Source organism: Mesoplodon mirus (genome assembly GCF_964341445.2).
Source record: "Mesoplodon mirus genome assembly, chromosome: 4".
Classification (NCBI taxonomy): Eukaryota; Metazoa; Chordata; class Mammalia; order Artiodactyla; family Ziphiidae; genus Mesoplodon; species Mesoplodon mirus.
The window spans coordinates 148,688,422-148,709,632 of NC_138979.1; the positions used below are offsets into that span (position 1 = coordinate 148,688,422).

General features: G+C 44.9%; 1 protein-coding gene across 1 annotated transcript in view; it reads left to right on the forward strand.

Annotated features, from left to right (window-relative positions):
• The window catches only part of PRKCH (protein kinase C eta), a 224,957-nt gene extending 216,801 nt beyond the window's left edge, over positions 1–8,156 (forward strand). The window contains exons 13-14 of the mRNA XM_082617453.1: positions 5,300–5,443; positions 6,856–8,156. Of these exons, the coding sequence (XP_082473579.1) occupies positions 5,300–5,443; positions 6,856–7,002 (291 nt within the window). The 3' untranslated portion in view covers positions 7,003–8,156. The remainder of the gene's footprint in view (positions 1–5,299; positions 5,444–6,855) is intronic.
• Positions 8,157–21,211: the final 13,055 nt, after the last annotated feature.

The following is a 21,211-nucleotide window of genomic DNA, read 5'->3' on the forward strand; positions in this document are numbered from 1 at the left end:
ATCCTCTGGAACATCTGAAAACTCAAAACCAAAGCCGCCTCAGGTGTAGCAGAGCCCACAAGACACGGCAAGTGCTATAGCTGACCTCAGAATTATAGGAAAGTGCTCCAGTGCACCCTTCACCCTGCATTCAGCACTTCCCTTCTGCTGTGAAAGCAGATACAACTGCACGTTAAAACCCGCGTATCATCTGTATTCTTATTTTCGATTGTCTTTAGAAATCTTTGCTGTCAGAAAAATTGTTTTTCCTGAGACGATCACTACCACCCCCCTGTTGGAGTCTGGGACTATGAAGGCAGAAACAGACCTTGTTCCCTTTTCCGGGCTGCAAAGTATGAGAGAGAGAGACAGACAGAGCCAGATAAGCCTCGGGGCTCAGGCTCACCTCAGATGTTCATCTCTCAGAGGCTTTTCAGTCCATGCCCCTGTCTTTAGGTAGGACAGGATGGCTCTCCAAGTGGTTTAACAAGATGCTTGCTGAAACTCACTAGCATTGGTTGAAGGCTTGCCCTTGTGCCAGGTATTTTACACTGATTCTTTCATTTACTCATTATAATATTAGGATATACAGAAAAATCTCCATTTTATAGTTGAGGAATCTGAGGTCCAGGGAAGTTAATACATTTGTCCAGAGTCACACAGCTCACCAGTGGGAGAACTGGCCTCCAAACACAGCCGTGAAGCTGCAGAGCCTAACCAGCTCCCCTCTGGGCCCTCCATAGCAGAGGAGCTCTTACATCCTTTATAATCCGTCCCTGGCTGGCAGGAGGCTTTGCAGGACATTCCTGTACAGACCTGGCCTACATTGCTTATGTTTCTTCAGGAAGGTGCCTGGCTGACTGCTTTCCCCTGTGGTCATGCCTTCTCTGCAGCCTTGAAGGAACTGTTGTTTCTCATTCTCTGGGCAGGTGTGCTTCTGATTCCTTCAGGATCCTCTAGAGAAATTCCACTTTCACGAGGGCCACAGGAGGAAGGGGAATATGAAACGAGTCCACACATTCTTGCCCCTGCTCTCCAGTTAGCTGGAGACTTACATTCGGGGTGGAATCACATTTTCCACCCTGGCCTCCTCCCTCTTTGCGGCTTATAACGTGCTTTCATTGACCCTAGCAGCCATTCTGCTTCCTTTAGTATATGCGTCCAGAATCTTCCATGGAGTCACTTTATTTTCCTCTTTGGCTGACTTCCCCGTTGGGACCACAGTCGGGGAGAAGGTCAGTTGAGGTGAGGCAAGTTTTCAGTATGACCTTAGACACAGCTGAGCGGTGGCTGTAAACGCCATGGTTGTTAACTTGTTTGGCATTCGGGTCCCAGTAGGGACATAAGCAAACAGAGGAAGTTTTCTGCAACGGGATCGTGCTGTCACCATCACAGCAGCAGGAACACGGTGTTTAAGGCGAGTCCTGGGCCTGGCCTAGGGCAGTGAACCCCTCCTGCCCCCAACCCCATACCCCTCCACCGACATGTACTGTGAAAGATTCCAGGCCTGGAACTGATGTTCAGTGTTCCCTGAACTTCCCACCTCTGCATCTTTGGAGGGGGGAGGGGTTAGTCATAGAGGAGCTACAACCCTCCCCGCCCAGCACCACCGATCGCCCCTCCTCCTGCCCGGAATGGTCCCTGCACTGGTTTCTGTTCCATGGCCTTCATCCTGCTCCGGCTTTCTCACGAGCTCCTGCTGCCACCCCGGCCTTCTTTCCACCCTATGCCAGGGCTCAGAGCCAGGGCTCAGGCATGCGGGGGGAGCCAGCCAGGTATGAGGCCGAGGGGAGTGGTGGGACCAGGGGGTCACCTGCCTCAGGCAGCCACTGCTCAACTCCAGGTCATTTTCACCAAGAAGAATTGCAAGTCCAATGTTCCAGAATATTCCATCTTCCAAGGGATTTTGGAAAACTTGACTTTCGTGTGTGCGATGTGACATTTGCTACTTTTTAAATGTTTGACAAGTAGTTAAAATTATTTTAAAAACACTCTATATGGGCCAAATAAAATGTCTGTGGCCTGGAGCTGCTCTCAGTTCTATTCTCTCTCCCTCCACCTCTGCCTTCCCTGCACCTCAACCTGCCCTTCCAGCATCAGCTCTTTCTCACCAAACGGTGATGGCCCTGGGTGTCAGACCTCTCACCCTGGCCTGCACCCCAGGCTTACAGGGCTCGTCAGCTCCTGGGGGATGTTTGCGCATCTCAGATGCAAAGCTGAGCTCACCAACCTCCCAGATCTGTAAGACCTTGAGAAATGGTAGATGTTTTTGTTTTCATCCCTTTGACAAAAGTTACTACCGCTACTACTACGATACTTCTATTAACACTAATACTCCCAACAATAATCAGTTTCTCTTTTGCTATCCTTTTCCGTCCCTCAACAGCCGGAGAGGACCCTGGGACCTGGCTGTCCTCCTGCCCCTTTCTCCCAGCTCCAGGCAGTGTGGAATGTGCTCATTTTTCTTCCACAAGCCCTCCAGGACCTGCTCCCCTCTTTTCCTTTCCACTAACCAGAAAATCTAGTTTCCAGACTTGTCGTGTCTGCTCGGTTGTCGTCTCAGCCTCCTAACTAGTCAGCCCCCTACCCACAAATCTCTTACCCCTCCATTAGGGATTTATCCATCCCATCGTGGCTAGAGTCATCCCTGAATCACAGGGCAGCTCTCGTCATTCACCTCTTCGTACGCTTTTGTCGGGTCCTACTGGCTGCCCCACGGTTCCTCGGCCGTCCTTTCACGCCAGCCCTACCACCCTACAGGCTCCCTCCCCAACGTGGCCGGTGCTTACCTACAGCCGTGCCAACTGCATTCTCGGGCGTGACTGCGCTCTTCCTTCCTGGCTCTGTTAATTCTATGGATCTGCCTCATGTCATCAACTGTCACCTCTTCTGGGAGGCCATCGCCTGCCCTCTCACCACCAGCCCCCAATGCGATTTTCCCAGTCTCTCTCCGAAGCTCTCGCTGCACGTGGCTGTCTCTCTCTCCCTTTCGTCCAGCTGTGTTACAGATAAAGTGTGCTTGCCTTTGCCCCTTCTCTGGATCAGCTCCTTCATGGGGGGAGACACTGTCCTTGTCATCCGTGTACCCACCCCCTATGAGGCCTAGTGCACTGCCTTGCATAGACACCTGCAAACCTTTGTAAATTGAACTTTTTTTTAATGTGGAGAATGGATATCTTGAGCCCTTTAGATACAGCCAAAGTTAAAACAAAACTGCTTGATTATTCGAAAGGATTTACCAGAATTCTAAGCATAAGCTAGTGAAAGGGTTATTCTGCCTGACTCCATTCCCAGGGATGAAGTTTACAGAGGAGCGCAGCCACGATTTGGTCTCCTGTTCCTCGGGCAGTGCTTTTCCACAGTGCCCCTTGGGAGGCTGGCTTCTGCGCCGGGGCAGGGAAAAATGGGCAAAGTTGTTCAGACACCAGGGCTTCTTCCACCCTGGCATCAAGAGCCCCACACTGTTCCTCTGGCCCAGAAGAACAAGTTGTACTCACACATTCACAAGGTGTCCTCTGCTCGCACCGTTGGCAGGCCTGGGAGTTTCCCACAAGCCATCTGGGTCTGTTCTGCTGTCCTTGTAGCTTGAGTTTTTTGCAGCATTGTTTGTTTTTTGTTAATTGGCTCTTAGAACAGACATGGCTATTCCATCAGGGATTGTATCCCATTGACTTTCCTAAGGAGAGAACCTACTCATTTCTTTTGTGTATTTACTTTCCCCTGCCTTTCTGAGTTGCACAGACTTATCTGGGGAGAGCCCACGCAGCATGAGCTCCTAGCTCTGTCAGAACAGAGTTGTTTATGAGATATATTTCCTAAGTCTACGCTGATCACCGTGCGTGCCCAGAGTGCTAACTGCCGTGGAGCTCTGAAAGCTGCTTTGACTTTCGAGTTCCACGTCCAAATTCAGCACCACCAGGCCTTTCATTCCTTGTCTCTAGGAAAGAGGAGAAACCATTAAACCCCATCCGTGTCTTTAGTTTTTACTAGCTCCCCTTGGAAGCTTTTTTAGCATTTTATGAGGTCTGTCCTGTCAGATTTGCTTAGGGATTTCGGCAGCCTCCATCCTCCACCTGATCCCGTTCACCTGAAGCGATCCAGAAGGTTTTGCAGCTTTGGACACCTGACATGGCAGGGCTGCTCACCTCCCAACCCTACCCTTTCTTGGGTGCACCTTCAAAGATTTTTTCCAAAATACTGTGTAAATTCCACTCCAAAGCCATTTCTATGAACACACCATTACTTTTGTGTTCATAAATCAGACTTGGAAAGGGGTGCTTGGGGACTGTTATAAATCCATTTAAAGATAACTTGATTTAAGTTTTTAAAAAGTTTTTATCCAAGGCAGTTTTCTTTTGATAATGGGAAATTGGCTTATGTGTCTTTAAAATTGAAAATGACATTCTGGCCATGAAAAGTGAATTATCCTATACTGGTCTTTGGTCAGGATACGATCAGAATGCCTTTACTGACCACTCTGTGAAAGGAGGGTTAGCCCAAAACATCTTGATAGGAGCTCAGCCACGAGGAAGTTGCCCAATTGATATAAATACAGGGGATTTATATACACACATTCCTTGAACGTATGGCAGTGCTTTTAAATTTTGGACTATGTGGCATGAGACTGAGTCATGAAACATTTCAAAATGGAGGGGCAGGCAGGAGAGAAGGGAGCATCTCAAAGAAAAAAAACTTTTCACTCAAAACTGTGATATCTTTGTTGCATAATAAAAGTGGCCAACTTTGTTTTTCCTGGAGCCCGAACACAGAACTTTAAGGTTTTCACCCTTGCGGCTTCTTCACACAGCTCTTCAGAAAAATGACTCTCATTCTTCTCTCTGTGGTCTTGTCAGAGAGTGGGAATCCTGGCCGGCTGGTTGGGTCTCTCAGAAGAATGGCACAGCTGTTCTGAAAAGTAGCCCCATTCATAAGATGCCGGCTGTCCACAACTGCAGTGCTGGAGAAAAGCACACTATTTTATAAAGCATTTCTTTTCTTTAAAGAGGAAAAAAAATATACATGGTATTTACAGGAAAGAAAACCGGGCCCCTCGGTTTTATTTTAGTTGCCATGTCTGAAATGGAAGTGGGGAAGGCCATAAATACACATGAGCAATTTGCGCCTCATGTGTAAAGGAAAATTGCGCCTTTACGGGATGATTCATGGTGGCTGTGCCGCCTGTGATGGGAAAATTCAGCCGGTTAAGCCAGATCAGCCAGAAAGCCTCACATCGGTTCTTCTGCCAGAGCGAATGCCTACCGTCTTGTGACATACTTATTGTCTAGGATTGAATGATTGACTCTCTTTCTCTCCCTCTCAGTTCATGACCAAGAACCCCACTATGCGCTTGGGCAGCCCGAGTCAGGGTGGCGAGCATGCCATCCTGAGACATCCTTTCTTTAAGGAGATCGACTGGACCCAGCTGAACCATCGCCAAGTAGAACCACCTTTCAGACCCAGAATTGTAAGTGTCCAAGACCACCTTAGTAGACCTTCTTCTTGCTTAAAATGTCTCAGTGTTTCACTGAGCAGCCAGGTGGTCCACTGGGGAATGATCAGACTGGAAGTTCAGCCTGACGCTTTGCAAGGCACTTCACCCAGGAGGAGGCTGGGCTCCTTGCCCCTGAGGCAACGTCTCTCTGTGTGCCAGGGTTACTTCTCAAAAACTTTTTAACCTCTTGCTTGCCCTGGCCCCATCCTCTCTTAATTTAAAAGTTCCTGGGGTCTAAGAGGCCTTGAAACTTTCCAGGTTTCCCCAAAAGTGTTTGGTTGAGAAATTCATTGTTCCTAGCTGATTTCCTTATGCTCCTTAGTCAGGGTGCCTTTTCCCAAGCCCCCAAGAAAGTAGAGAGGCCATGAAATGCTCCTCAAAGCCCTAAGCCTGGCTCCCTGGCTTGGAGAGCTCAGGTCTGTAACAGCTACTACAGCACAGGGCTCAGGGCAGAAGAGGCCGAGTCCTCTTTGACCAGGAGCACCTCACTAGGAAGTGAGGCAGCTGAGTGGGGTGGCATTCCTGAGGGTGGTCCAGCTCTCAGTCTGAGAGCTAAGCTCTTTCTCATGGGTGGGTCAAGAGAACCACAATGGGAAGGCAGAGAAGCTGGGCTGGCAGTACATCCAGAGTTAGGGGGACGAGGCGTGCTCAAAGGCAGAGAGAAAAATATCATTGACTCAAGGAAGAGAAGTAGGAGGTCTCGCAATGGTAAAAATGATCTCTCCAGCATTAGTTTATGAAGATGTAAAATACACATTTCCAAGCGTCATTAGCTTAATCTGTAATGGCCTGCTAGGTTGAGACACAGAGACAAAGCCACTTCCTTTAATGGACATCCCCCTGCCAGCCCCTCTGGGAGGAGGGAAAGCTTTGCCAGCAGGGCAGAATGAATCTGGCCATTGAGTAAAGTGATAGGCATTTGTTCCCTAAACTCAACATTTCCAAGAAGTCTTTCAAGAAAATCTCTTCAAGCATATAGACCTTCGTAAAACAGGAGGTGGGGCAAGCGTGAATTTGCTCTACTTCTGTTGGTTTATGTGCCTCTCCATTAGGCCTGCTGAGAAGTGGTACCTCAGTGAAATGGGGAGGGTGAACCAGCTGGCTGGGTCAGGTGAGCAAATTAATTTTTTCGTTTCCCAACCTAAGGCTGGCCTGCTCAGCAAGATTTTTGCGGGGTTAGTGAATTGGCAGTTACCAAATGCCCTAGTAACACACAATTCAGTAGAATTAGCATAAAGCACTGTTTAACCAATTGTCATAACTGTGACTACCGCGAGAGTTGCAGGGCAGTCCTCCGAACTCACTGAAATGGGCTAAGTCCCATGGAAGATGACTAAACCTCAAGTGCATAGAATCTGAAATTTTCCTTGTTTCCTTTCTGACAGAAATCCCGAGAAGACGTCAGTAATTTTGACCCCGACTTCATAAAGGAAGAACCAGTTTTAACTCCAATTGATGAGGGACATCTTCCTATGATTAACCAGGATGAGTTTAGAAACTTTTCCTTTGTCTCTCCAGAATTGCATCCATAGCCTTATGGGGAATGGGAGAGATGGTATGAGAATCAAAAGGGGAACAGAGATTTTCCAGGAATTTCCTTTGTGGGGAACTCCTCAGCATCAGCCTTAGAACAAGAACCTTACCTTCGGGGAGCAGGTGGAGAACTCTGTGAAGGACGGAACGTCAAGAGATCAACTACAGTGTTTCAAGTCCTGAGGGAGCCACGGTCCTGGAAACAGTTGATACTGAAATGAGATTTCATGAAGAAATACACTGCTCAGCCTCTGAGTTTCCATGGCTACTTGGGGTTTGGGATATTAACAGGAGCCAAAAGGAGAAAAGGTGTGAAGAATAAATCAGATCCTAGAACTTCTGAGCCCATCAGGCGTTTTACTTCAAGGGACAAACCAAGACTTTGTATGGAGTGTCGGGCTCTTCTGTAAGCCAACGAGCCCCGAATACTGGCAGACTTCTGCAAGAAGTCTGTAAATGCTAATGAAGAACTTGAAGAGAAGGAAAGGGATGGCTTCCAAATAGAACAGTTTACTCTGAACAAAAAAGTGTGTCCATAAAGCTCATAACTTAAAGCCCCATCCTGACAACAGATGAGCACCAAGGCAACTGCTACAGCTTATTCTTTTATCCTTACTTTCATTTAATAGATATTTATTGAGTGCCCAGTGAGACGGGGCCACAATACCCAGCAGTGTAAACAACAGATTTGCTTTCACCAAGCTTTCATCCTTAAGTTGCGTGAATGGCGTTTGCATTCTGTGAAAGGCCTCTCCACGTTGCCTACGTCATACTTTGCACATAACTTTTTTCACAGAAGGCAGCTCGATGCCCCAAGAGCAACTATCCACATAATCGGCAGGTCAATCAGCAGGTGAGCTCAGGTGCTCGCTGACTTGTGGAATCTCATCGTGGGGGCAGTGTGCCAATATTGCTATGGACTCATCACTGAAGAATCGCACTCCGCTCGCATCCATGACCAGACTTACGGCTTATACCTTAGCAATTTATTTAAATTATATTTTAAGAGACAAAGATGTTTGTTTGGTATGCCTTTTAATAATTAGAAACGGCTCTTGTAAGCAGGACATGTATCAAAGAAGGACCTTATAATATGTACCCATGTATGCAGTTGGAGAATTTTATCTGGCTGAAATAAATACATTTTGTAACAAAAGGGATTTTTCTTGTCTAGAAGGATTTGTCCCATCCCCACATGTAATTAAAATAAGCTTTGAGCAGAATGGATAAAAGTCTTGACTCACAGCAACTTCCTGAGAGCAAAGGTTGGCATCACATTGTGTATGTCACTTAAATGAATGTGGCCTATCTCTTCCTAACCACAACTTTCATTCTGAGTCAGGGTAATGACTGCTAAGTATTGCTGCCACAGAGTAACCCTCCAACTCCTAGCAGCTAGACATAGTAATTGCTTATTTCTCATCCAGTGAGAGCAAGTTCAACGGCCCTCTTCCAACTCATAACTATGCCATCTGATAATGCAACTTCCAAGATTGCCATAGCAAGGGAAGGGAGAGATGGAGGCGGTGCTTACTATTTAACTACGTCTCCTAGGAGGGACACGCATCAGCTCTGCTCACACCAGATTGGCCAGAACATGGCCTCCCTCTAACTACAAACAGGACTGGGAATTATAGAGAAGCCAAGGGGTATCTGGGCAGAAGTGATGGTCTCTGTTGGGGATTCTTTTTTGCATCCCAATGTGAAAAATGACTTTCGAGTGAAGAGAGTAGCTAGGAGCCGCCCTTTATGTTTAGCTCTTAGCAGTGCACTAGATACTCTCACCCATGCAATTTTACTAGATCTTCCCAATATCCCTGTGAGGCAAGCAGCTCATTCTACCACTATTTCCAGTGTGAATACCATGGTACATTTTACACAAGAGAGGCTTGTGAACAAGAGAGGCTCTGAGAAGCTGAGTTAGTTGATTACCCAAAGGTTTCAGGCTTGGTAAAGAGTGGATCTGGTCTAGAGTCTAAATCTTTGCTGTTCTGATCCAACAGACTTCTGGAAAGGGAGGCTCATTCTGACTTGAGGACTTTTTTTTTGGCATTTGTAGTGACTTCGCAGCTCTGAAGAGCAGTGGGGCTGATTAGCTACTGGATATGGTTTACTCCACAGTGTAAAGAACCACAAAGAATAAAGCAGGCCTCCTGTGTTCACTTAAAAAATCCATTATCACAGGCCTGCAGAGGACCCAAATACCTTCTAGACTTAGCAGCTTCCCTCGTCACAATCTATTCTCAAGCCTGCTACCTGGGTCCCCCAGTTCAGGTTCAGTCCATTCTTCTAAGATCATTCCAGACCTATCAGACAGATTATCCAACAGCCAAAGCCTGCAATGATGGGATTTCCAGTGCTTCATCCCCATCGCTCCTTTATATGTGAGGAGAGAGAGGAGGTACGTGATATTGACCTAAAGCTCCGTCTCCGACTCCAGGGTTAGAGCTCTGTTTCACAACTTTCATCAGTTCTCCTAAACCTCGCATCCCTTCTGAGAATCACAAGGCCACAGGCCCACACTTCCTGAGGTGGGCTGGCCACAAGCCATTTGATCAGCAGGTGCTGAGTCTGCTGGGGCTGCCCCGTTCCGAGCTCAGCAGGTACCATGGAGATCAAGATGAGGTCACACTGACACATCCCTCCCTCAAGACCATCTCGCCTCTTGCAACAGGAATCTTGAGAAATCCTCAGGCCTTATCACCCTGCTCCCTCTTCCCGACACCCATTTGTCCCTACCCTCCCAAACTATTCCATGCCAATCTGACTAAGTTAGACATGGAGCCTTGACATGCAGTATTTGAAAGGAGAATAAACCGTAAAGCATTTGCTCTGACATGTTGATGATCCTTTGACTGCAGAAGGGGTTTTCACTCGCTAATGGCTAACATTGATTGCACATTTACTATGTTTGAAGCCCTGATGCAAACACTTCGAATGTATTTACTCATTCAATGGGTGGGTACTCTCATCTTCATTGTACAACTGGGGAAACTGAGGTATTAAGAGAGATTAAGTAACTTGTTTAAAGTCACACAAGTAAAGCAGTAGGGTCAGGATTGGGACAAGGCAGTTTAACTCCTGAGTCCCTAGTTTTAGCCCAATTTGTTGAAATTCCTCTATTAAGGCCAATTTTATTTTTCCCACTTTTGTAAGGTATTGAGAATAAAAAGCGTGTAAACCGGATTTAGCAGAAAGCACTAGATAAACTGCCAGCTGGGCAGGATGGTATTACTCAGCCGGTCTGCAGAACGATTTACCAGCAGTGAAACTGTGTGATTTGCATGTCAAGGGCCTGGAGCTGCTCACGCCCCCCTTAAAGGAACTGGGGCAGGCCAGAATGATGCAATCAGGACTTGGACCGCCCCAAGGAAGAGGAAACAGTCTGGTAGTCTGGGTCATAAACCCAGACTGGATGCTGTAAACCCTGCCTGAACCCCTGGGGTAACCTCTGAGCCTTGAGGGTGAGGGTGCAGGGTGAGGGGTTCCATTCCCTTCCTCTCCCCTCCTGGAGGAGCTTCTTTGTGTTTTGGTAACGCACCCTTGTGATCCACCCCCTGCTGGTAGTATGGCATCATCAGGAAAGAGGCATATAGCCCAAGTCCTACCTGGGCAGCTGCATGTTTCCAGCTACAGAGCTGATGTAACTTGGTAGTAAAGAAAGGAGCAAAATTAAAACGCCCCATTTATCATTTGTTGATCTTAATTAGGTTCACATTGCCATAAAAATATTCCAGCCACAGATCTGGCCTTGACCATACCACAGGCCAACGTCATAAAGCTCTAGGTCCTCTTTATTCCTGGATTTGGTCATCCTGATTGCTTAATCTGGCTGTGTTGACTTAAAATGACTAGGCAGCACACTGTGATTGCCCCTGGCTCAGTGTCCTACAACTTCTCATTTTATGTCATCTGGGGATAAGACTCAGATACAGCCGGAGACATTTGCGGTGGAAATGATCCCTGTGGTCATATGTTGCTCTGAACTGAGGTGTGGGTTGGACAGAACGGGTCCAAGTGCGGCTATAAATGAGGCTTTGTCGTCTCCCTTCCTTCCTGTGTTGAATTAGAACCAAAGCTGAATGCCACCGTCGGCTTCTTCCTGTCTCAGCGCCCGCCCCCATCACCTCCACTCCCTTGTCGGTGCTTTCTCTCCTCCCCCTCCCCTTCCACACTCTTTTTTTTTTTTTTTTTTTTTTTTGCGTTACGCGGGCCTCTCACTGTTGTGGCCTCTCCCGTTGCGGAGCACAGGCTCCGGACGCGCAGGCCCAGCGGCCATGGCTCACGGGCCCAGCCCCTCCGCAGCATGTGGGATCTTCCTGGACCGGGGCACGAACCCGTGTCCCCTGCATCGGCAGGTGGACTCTCAACCACTGCGCCATCAGGGAAGCCCCCCCTTCCACACTCTTTATTCCCTGGTGTAATAAGTCAGTTCTGTACTCTCTCCCTTCCTCTCTCATTTGATTTTTACAGCCCAACCGGTCATACAGCCAGTTTTCCAACCACCAAGATGACATAAAATCCTGATTTGCCTACGTTATAGGCTCTTTTAGAGCCCGGAAATGGCAGCCGCCCTTCCCTTGTGTTTCTGCATCTCCAGCATCACCCCCACCGCACCCCACCCCCCGTGTCAGCTACTGCCCTGGCATAGACAGCCTCTGAGCGCAGCCCTGCCTGTGCCGCCCATGGTTCTTGGAGGCGAGCCGTCACAGGAGTGAGCTGGGCAGAGCGTAGGTCTGTGTGCTCACTCTGCCTCTTAACACGTGTGCTTGGAGAAAGGGGGTCACTTCCCCGGCCTCCCATTTTCTGGCCCACACGCTGCACTCTGGCCTGCTCGGTCCAATCCGCAAATCAGTTCAGAAGAACCTGTGACCACAGGGCTCATCTGTGAAGTGGGAGTGAGAATGACACCTGCCTGGCCCATCCTATTACTGCAGGGCTTAGCTGTGATACTCTACGTGAAGCCCATACTACAGGGTGGGACATAGAAAATGCTCAGTCAGTGGCAACAGTGATTACTGTGAGCTATTCCAGAGGACCAAGGGAAGGTTGCCTGTGACGCCCCCCAGAAAATGGGCAGAGTGGGACCCCCATGTTCTCCATCCTGCCCATCTCACCTATGGGGATGCCTGCCGGCTCCAAGTTGGAGGGGTTTGTACTTTGCTAACTAGTTGGCTGCTGAGATTTCTCAGGAGAGTCTTTTAAAAACTTCTCCTAGGCTGTTTGGAGTCCATGCTGCCCTGATTGACATGCAGAGTCAGCATTAAGCTTGAAACTGTGCTGCTCACCCTAAAAAAAAGAGACTAAGAAGTACCCATGGTTTTCCCCTAAAATGGCTCTTCTCTCAAGCCTTTCAGGAATTCTTTCGTTCTGCTGGATTTAATCTGAAGGTACATTTAACTGACTTCTGACCAAATAACACAAGAACCACACCTCAACACCAATACCTGCCGGGTACCCTCTGGACCCTCAGCACGCCTGTGCACCAGCTCGGAAAAGAGAACACGTGTGCTCAAGATGTCCACTGCGTCCTAGCAATACCTAAGGATTGGAAGCCAACCATAGTATACAGGGCCTGTTCTTCCTGGATTAAGATACCTATGAAGGTTTCTGGTAAAACCAGAGAGCACGTAGTCCTATGTCTTCTCCCTAGAACCTGGACCATAGCACACCTGTCCTTATGTAACACTCAAAGACCACCCAGAGCTGCCTTTCTCATGCCACCAAGGCAGTTCTTACCTCACAGAGGTTTCATTCTTCTAAGAGCTCGGACCACAGCTGGGAGAATTTGGGCTAGACAAAGTGAAGATTGTGCAGGCACTGAGTACAGTCCAACATTCAAGTGGTTGTAAAGGTTGAAAGAGGAATCTTCTTTGGAAACATTTCAAATTAGAAACCAGGGCTAGTCTAGTAGTCATTTGATCTGGCAGTGTCAGAAATTACCAGGGTGATCTCTGAAGTTCTTCCAGGCTTGTGCTCTCAAGACTAGAGATGAACAGAGGGATATGGTTCATCAGCCTCCACCAGTAGACACCAACTCCATACTACCCTCACCACACACAAAACCTCCATCACTCAGATTTCCTCCCCATCCATCTCTGCAAACTTCACACCCTGGCACACCCACACACCCTCTCTGCTAGCTCTCTCCATCCGAATCCCCCTGAGGCTCACACAGATCGCTTGTCCCCAAAATCACATATCCATTTCATACGTGGTTGCCCTTCATATTTCTCATGCTTGTCCATACATGGAAAGGAAAAAGGCTTTCTAAAATTATGATCAGCCCAAGATCACAAGAAGGATAAGCCCCCTTTTAGCAACGGATAATCAAGCACTTAAGAATGAAAGAGAAAGCAATATTCCTCAACTCAGCTCCCTCTCTATTTTCTCAAAGAAAATGATTTTCAAGCATAAAATAGTTATTGAGAAAATGAATTGTAGGCCAAGGTAGATGAAGAGATATCAATTATTTAGGTAAGTAGAGGCAAAATTGCAGAATTATTTAAGCAGTAATTTATGAGCACCAGAAGGGTTATTGATCATTAGGACTGTACCGGGGCTCATAAAAAACAAGTCTTGAAAGTCTAATCTTGTTTTCTTCTTTGATGTTTACTAGACTGGTGGATCAGGTTTGTATGATCAGTTTCACATAGCTGAGCTTCAACAATATACATGACAAAGTCTTACTTCCATGTGGCCCAGCAGGATTCAATGAACAATGGTACCCAATGTATGGTGATTAATAGATTAGTATCAATCTGAAACAGTGTTCTGCAACCTTGGGTAACCCTTGCTTCCCGGAGATTAACAGACAAATTTCACAACTTCCATTAGTCTTATTTTAGATTTCAAACATCATGACCAACCACAAAAGTCTGATAATGAGACAAAGTGCTACTTTGTTTTCAAACTACACATGCCCTCCCAGGAGATTCTGATACATAAAAGCAAAGTGAAGCTTAGAGATCCATTCACTCATGAAGCTAATATTTATTAAGCACGGACTATATGCCTGGCATGCTTTTGTGGCTGGAAAACACTAAAGCGAAAAAAAAAAAAAAACAAAACACACACCCAAAGATTCCTGCATTCTAATCTAGAGATGTGATAGTGTTTACCCAAATGAACCCACTCAATGTAAGGCAGGCTTGTGGTCCTGTGGCACCTGAGCCATTATAGGTGCTTCAGAAATATGTGCTCTTGAACGACACCATCAGAGCTGGGGGTCAAACACCCACTTTTTGACCACAAAGATAATACACTTTCTCAGCTCTACCTGGAACAAATTTAAGAAATAAATGAAACTTGTACTTGGGTCTGAGAAAGCTGATTATATCAGGGCAAGATGGAGATGATAGCAGGAGCAAAAAAGTGGGCAGAGGCAAAGAGAATAAATTCAATGTATGTATTCAACGAATGTTTATTAGGATTTAAAAGAACTTTTGCTAAGTTATGGGACACTATGACAAGCAAGACAGTCACAGTCCCCACACTCCCCCCTGGAGCTTATGGTCCAGTGAATAGACAACCACAGGGTGCTGTGGCTGCCCAAAAAAATAAAAATGCAACCGAGGCCCCAGAGTTCCCACTGTCATGTTTCAGATGAAGGGGATGATGAGCCCCACTGAGCTTGCCATGATTAGACTATGCCCGGAAAACTGCACTCAGTTGCAGACACCAGTACAGAGATACAAAGCTCGATCACATTCAGAGAAGAGTGAACTGGGTGATGAAGGGAGAAAAAGTGTGTAACACAGCAATGAGAGGGTAAACTGGGCGTGAGCCCAAGAAGAAAATGAGGGATGACATGGTAACTACCTTCAAGTATACAAAAACTACTGTGGTGATCATTAAGGCTGCTCTTCAAGTGTTTCCAGCTCTCTGCCTCCTGGACATTGAGTAAGAGCCCCTTTTTGACCCCATTATGGACAGGTGAGACCACATGAAGAGTTTTAGCCAAAAAGTTAAGAGCAGAATGATGTATAATGTGGGTAACCTTGAACATTCAGTGCTGGGACAGACTCTCTTTCCTCTCCAGCCAAGCCCTCGACCAACCCTTGATGGACATTTTATAAGATCAGCAATAATTATTCATATTTTCATTACTGCTAAGATTGTGGTGGTTGTTTGTCACTGTGGCATAACCTAGTCCATCCTAATGCTTGCTATATGGAGAGAGTCTGGTAATTTAGAGCCCCCAGGGTTAAAACTAGGATCATGTCAGGCTGCAACAAGCGTTACAGAATTTGTTTTAGCATAAAAGGGAACTATTTTTTCACAAAGGTACTCAAACATGTAATCAGCTTCCTTGGGAAAGAAAGAGTTCACCATCACTGGACATCTTCAAGGACTCTACAATCTTTGGTGAGATGGTGGACAGGAGGTCAGAATGGACCATCTCAGAGAGGCTCCTTTCAACCCTGGGAGACCATCATGACACACACTGAATGGGCTTAGCGAGCACACTGTAACTGTGCTGCTTCTCTGGACCCACCGGGGGAGGCCTGGGGCTGGCTCACCATAATGTCTCCACTGGCCACAAGCCCTGGCCTCTGCTGCTTTCACTATACCACACAGTCCTACACCTGTGCTCAGCGTTGCTGATGGGCGCAGGAAGTGTGTACAAACTGCACAGCAGCTCAGATGACAAAGAGGTAAAGCAAATGATAAAGGCTCTCTTGACTCACCATCATGCAGAATGATAAATAGTCCTCTGGGACTCCTGTCTGCATCATTAGCATCCTGGGGGCATTAGGAAACCTCTGAATTCACCCCTATTGATTTGTCCCTCATCATGCTTATCTGCTTTGTAGGAAGAAGAGCTAAACATCCTCCCTAACCAGGCAGAACTCCAGCACAGAGATCTGCTCTGGAGAGATATGTGTTGAGAGTCAGGCTAGGGAGAAATATGGATCTTACCATCAAAGGCTGGGTTTCACAAGTACACACAGAACATTCTCCAGGATAGATCACATCTTGGGTCACAAATCAAGCCTCAGTAAATTTAAGAAAATTGAAATAGTATCAAGCATCTTTTCCGACCACAACACTATGAGACTAGATATCAATTACAGGAAAAAAAAAAACCTGTAAAAAACACAAACACATGGAGGCTAAACGACCAAGAGATCACTAAAGAAATCAAAGAGGAAATCAAAAAATACCGGGACAAATGACAATGAAAACACAATGACCCAAAGCCTATGGGACATAGCAAAAACATTTCTAACAGGGAAGTTTATAGCAATACAATCATACCTCAAGAAACAAGAAAAATCTCAAATAAATAATCTAACCTTACACCTAAAGGAACTAGAGAAAGAAGAACAAAGAAAACCCAAAGTTAGTAGAAGGAAAGAAATCATAAAGATCAGAGCAGAAATAAATGAAATAGAAACAAAGAAAACAATATCAAAGATGAATAAAACTAAAAGCTGGTTTTTTGAGAAGATAAACAAAACTGATAAACCATTAGCCAGACTCATCAAGAAAAGGAGGGAAAGGACTCAAACCAATAAAATTAGAAATGAAAAAGAAGTTACAATGGACACCACAGAAATACAAAGAATCATAAGAGAATGCTACAAGCAACTATATGCCAAAAAAAATGGACAACCTGGAAGAAATGGACAAATTCTTAGAAAGGTATAACCTTCCAAGACTGAACCAGGAAGAAACAGGAAATATGAACAGACCAATCACAAGTAATGAAATTGAAACTGTGATTAAACATCTTCCAACAAACAAAAGTCCAGGACCAGATGGCTTCACAGGTGAATTCTATCAAACATTTATAGAAGAGCTAACACCCATCCACCTCAAACTCTTCCAAAACATTTCAGAGGAAGGAACACTCCCAAACTCATTCTATGAAGCCACCATCACCCTGATACCAAAACCAGACAACCATACTACAAAAAAAAAAAAGAAAATTACAGACCAGTATCACTGATGAATATATATGCAAAAATCCTGAAGAAAATACTAGCAAACAGAATCCAACAACACATTAAAAGGATCATACACCATGATCAAGTGGGAATTACCCCAGGGATTCAAGGATTCTTCAATATACACAAATCAATCAATGCAGTACACTGTATTAACAAATTGAAGAATTAAAACCATATGATCATCTCAATGGATTCAGAAAAAGCTTTTGACAAAATTCAACACCTATTTATGATGAAAACTCTCCAGAAAGTGTGCATAGAGGGAACCTACCTCAACATAATATAGGCTATATATGACAAACCCACAGCAAACATCATTCTCAATGGTGAAAGACTGAAAGCGTTTCCTCTAAGATCAGGAACAAGACAAGCTGTCCACTCTCACCACTATTATACAACATAGTTTTGGAAGTCCTAGCCATGGCATTCAGAGAAGAAAAAGAAATAAAAGGAATCCAAACTGGAAAAGAAGAAGTAAAACTGTCACTGTTTGCAGATGACATGATACTATACATAGAGAATCCTAAAGATGCCACCAGAAAACTACTAGAGCTAATCAATGAATTTGGTAAGGTTGCAGGATACAACCTGCAACAGGAATCGCTTGCATTCCTATACACTAACAAGGAAAGATCAGAAAGAGAAATTAAGGAAACACTCCCATTCATCACTGCAACAAAAAGAATAAAATACCTAGGAATAAACCTACCTAAGGAGGTAAAATACCTGGACTCAGAAAACTATAAGACACTGATGAAAGAAATCAAAGATGACACAAACAGTTGGAGAGATATACCGTGTTCTTGGATTAGAAGAATCAATATTGTGAAAACGACTATACTACCCAAAACAATCTACAGATTCAATGCAATCCCTATCAAACTATTAATGGCATTTTTTTACAGAACTAGAACAAGAAACCTTAAAATTTGTATGGAGACACAAAAGACTCCAAATAGTCAAAGCAGTTTTGAGAAAAAAAAAAAATGGAGCTGGACTAATCAGACTCCCTGACTTCAGACTATACCACAAAGCTACAGTAATCAAGACAATATGGTACTGGCACAAAAACAGAAATATAGATCAATGGAACACGATAGAAAGCCCAAAGGTAAACCTGCGCACCTATGGTCAACTAATCTATGACAAAGGAGGCAAGGATATACAATGGAGAAAAGACAGTCTCTTCAATAAATGGTGCTGGGAAAACTGGACAGCTACGTGTAAAAGAATGAAATTAGAACACTTGCACATCTTACACAAAAATAAACTCAAAAATGGATTAAAGACCTAAATGTAAGACTGGACACTATAAAACTCTTAGAGGAAAACATAGGAAGAACACCCTTGGACATAAATCACAGCAAGATCTCCTTTGACCCACCTACTAGAATAATGGAAATAAAAACAAAAATAAACATATGGGACCTAATTAAACTTAAAAGCTTTTGCACAGCAAAGGAAACCATAAACGAGGTGAAAAGACAACCCTCAGAATGGGAGAAAATATTTGCAAACGAATCAATGGACAAAGGATTAATCTACAAAATTTACAAGCAGCTCATGCAGTTCAATATCAAAAAAACAAACAGCCCAATCAAAAATGGACAGAAGACCTAAATAGACATTTCTCCAAAGAAGACATACAGATGGCCAAGAGGCACATGAAAAGCTGTTCAACATCACTAATTATTAGAGAAATGCAAATCAAAACTACAATGAGGTATTACCTCACACCGGTTAGGATGGGCATCATCAGAAAATCTACAGACAATAAATGCTGGAGAGGATGTGGAGAATAGGGAACCCTCTTGCACTCTTGGGGGGAATGTAAATTGATACAGCCACTATGGAGAACAGTATGGAGGTTCCTTAAAAAAATAAAAATAGAATTACCATATGACCCAGCAATCCCACTACTGGGCATATACCCTGAGAAAACCATAATTCAAAAAGACACATGCACCCCAATGTTCATTGCAGCACTATTTACAATAGCCAGGTCATGGAAGCAACCTAAATGTCCATCGACAGACTAATGGATAAAGAAGGTGTAGTACATATATACAATGGAATATTACTCAGCCATAAAGAGGAACAAAATTGGGTCATTTATATAGACGTGGATGGACCTAGAGACTGTCATACAGAGTGAAGTATGTCAGAAAGAGAAAAACAAATATATATTAACGCATATTTGTGGAATCTAGAAAAAATGGTACAGATGAACCGGTTTGCAAGGCAGAAATAGAGACCCAGATGTAGAGAACAAACATATGGATACCAAGGGGGTAAACGGGAGGTGGGATGAATTGGAAGATTGGGATTGACATATATACACTAATATGTATAAAACAGATAACTAATGAGAACCTGCTGTATAGTACAGGGAACTCTTCTTCATTTTGCTGTACAGTAGAAACTAACACAACATTGTAAAACAACTATACCCCCCAATTTAAAAAAAAAAAAAAGGCTGCCTTTGAGCCGTTGTCCCATCTTCTCGTGCTCTGCTGGAGCTGGCTTGTACTGGCTCACGGGAACCAATCAAACACATCTCTTCCCAAGTCAGTGTTGAGTGAGCTCACAATGTCAGCTTAAAATTGGGCCTGGTGGGAATATTTACACCACGAAAACTGGTAAGTGGTACAAATCAGGGTTCTGTTTTGTTTTGAAGCACTATTTTGACCACTTACCAGCACATCCTCTGGTAAGAAATAACAAGAAAATCATGGTCTTCAGAACCGGGATGATCTGGTTCATTCTGGCTCTGCTCTACTTGTTGTCACTAGGAAGAAAGTACTAAAATTTCTGTGAACCTCAGTTTCCTTGTTTAAAATGAGTATATAATGAAAATCAAGCTATTAAGTACCTCATAGGGTAGTATGAGGATCAAATGTGATAACGTCCACATATCCCTTACTAAACTAAACAACGCTCCTTCACCTCGGGGCACATACAGACAGCAACCTCCAGAGACAGAAAAAGAACATCTCTGAATCGTGACTTCTACTTTTTTAAAAGTGTAAAACAGTCCCAGAAGTGTCCCAGCCTTACATCTTCATATCCCATCAGCCAGTTGACCATCACACATGACTATACCTAAAACCAATACTTGACAAGAGTAATAGAAGCCGAACTACAGCTCCTGAGTGTGCCCAGGAGTCCCAGGTGGGATTGGTGGGACTTTTAAATCGCCCCACATGGTTTCAATGTGCATTTAGAATATAAAACCAGTGGCTTAGAGGCTAAGTCTTGGACAAATTATGACTTAGCCCACTGGGCCCAGAGAGGGATTCATTTCCTCCTGGAGGGCAAGGATGGAGGACACAATCGGGGTTCTAGGAGTGTGAAAGGGATAAAGGAGGCTGTGTATCAGGTAACCAGCAGTATTGGCCCCAGTCTGCATTCCCAGCTACTGGACCTTTCAGGGGCAAAGAGTTCAGTGGGAAAAACCAGAGGCATTAAGAAATGGTTGTTCTTAGAGTCAAGACACTCAACTCTTTGAAAAACAGAAATGAAGTCTTAGATTAAGATTTGAGAAAATAAGGTGTGGGAGGGAGAAGGTTAAGAAAGTGTTTGCAGTTTTGGTTCAAAATGGCATCATAAGAGGCTCCTGAACTCCCCTCCTCCTACGGACACACCAAATCTATAGCTACATATGGAACAAGTTCCTCTGAAAGAAATCCAGACACTAGCCAAGTGACTTGTACACATTGGGCAAATGAGAAAAAAACCCACATCAAAACAGATAGGAGAGGCTGAGACAATCTCACCATAAACCCCACCCCCAGCTCAGTAACACACAACCAGGAGGGAACTCACAACTCTCAACTTCTGAGGAGTGAAGGGTTTAGTCTTCATATCTGGTGTAACAACTTTTAAGACTTCCACCTGATAGATGAGCCCCCAAAATATCTAGCTCTGAAAGGCAATTGGGCTTGTATCCATGAGACCCACAAGGCTATAACAAACTAAGAAACAGTTCTTAACTTATTCCCATGAATTCATCATGACTATGACCCCAAGCAGCAGAACTAAATGCCCAGGTTTTCTGGGAAAGAGGCCTATTTGCTTACCTTAAAAGCTATGGCCTGAGGGGTAGGCTTCTAAGGCATCTAGGGGTCAACTACAGTCATCTCCAGAGACTGGGGCGGCTGACAGATGCCATTTTCACACTCTGCTTGTGTCTCACTCCAGGTCACAGGTATCTCACAGAAAGGAACTTGTGCATACATCTGGCACCCCAGCA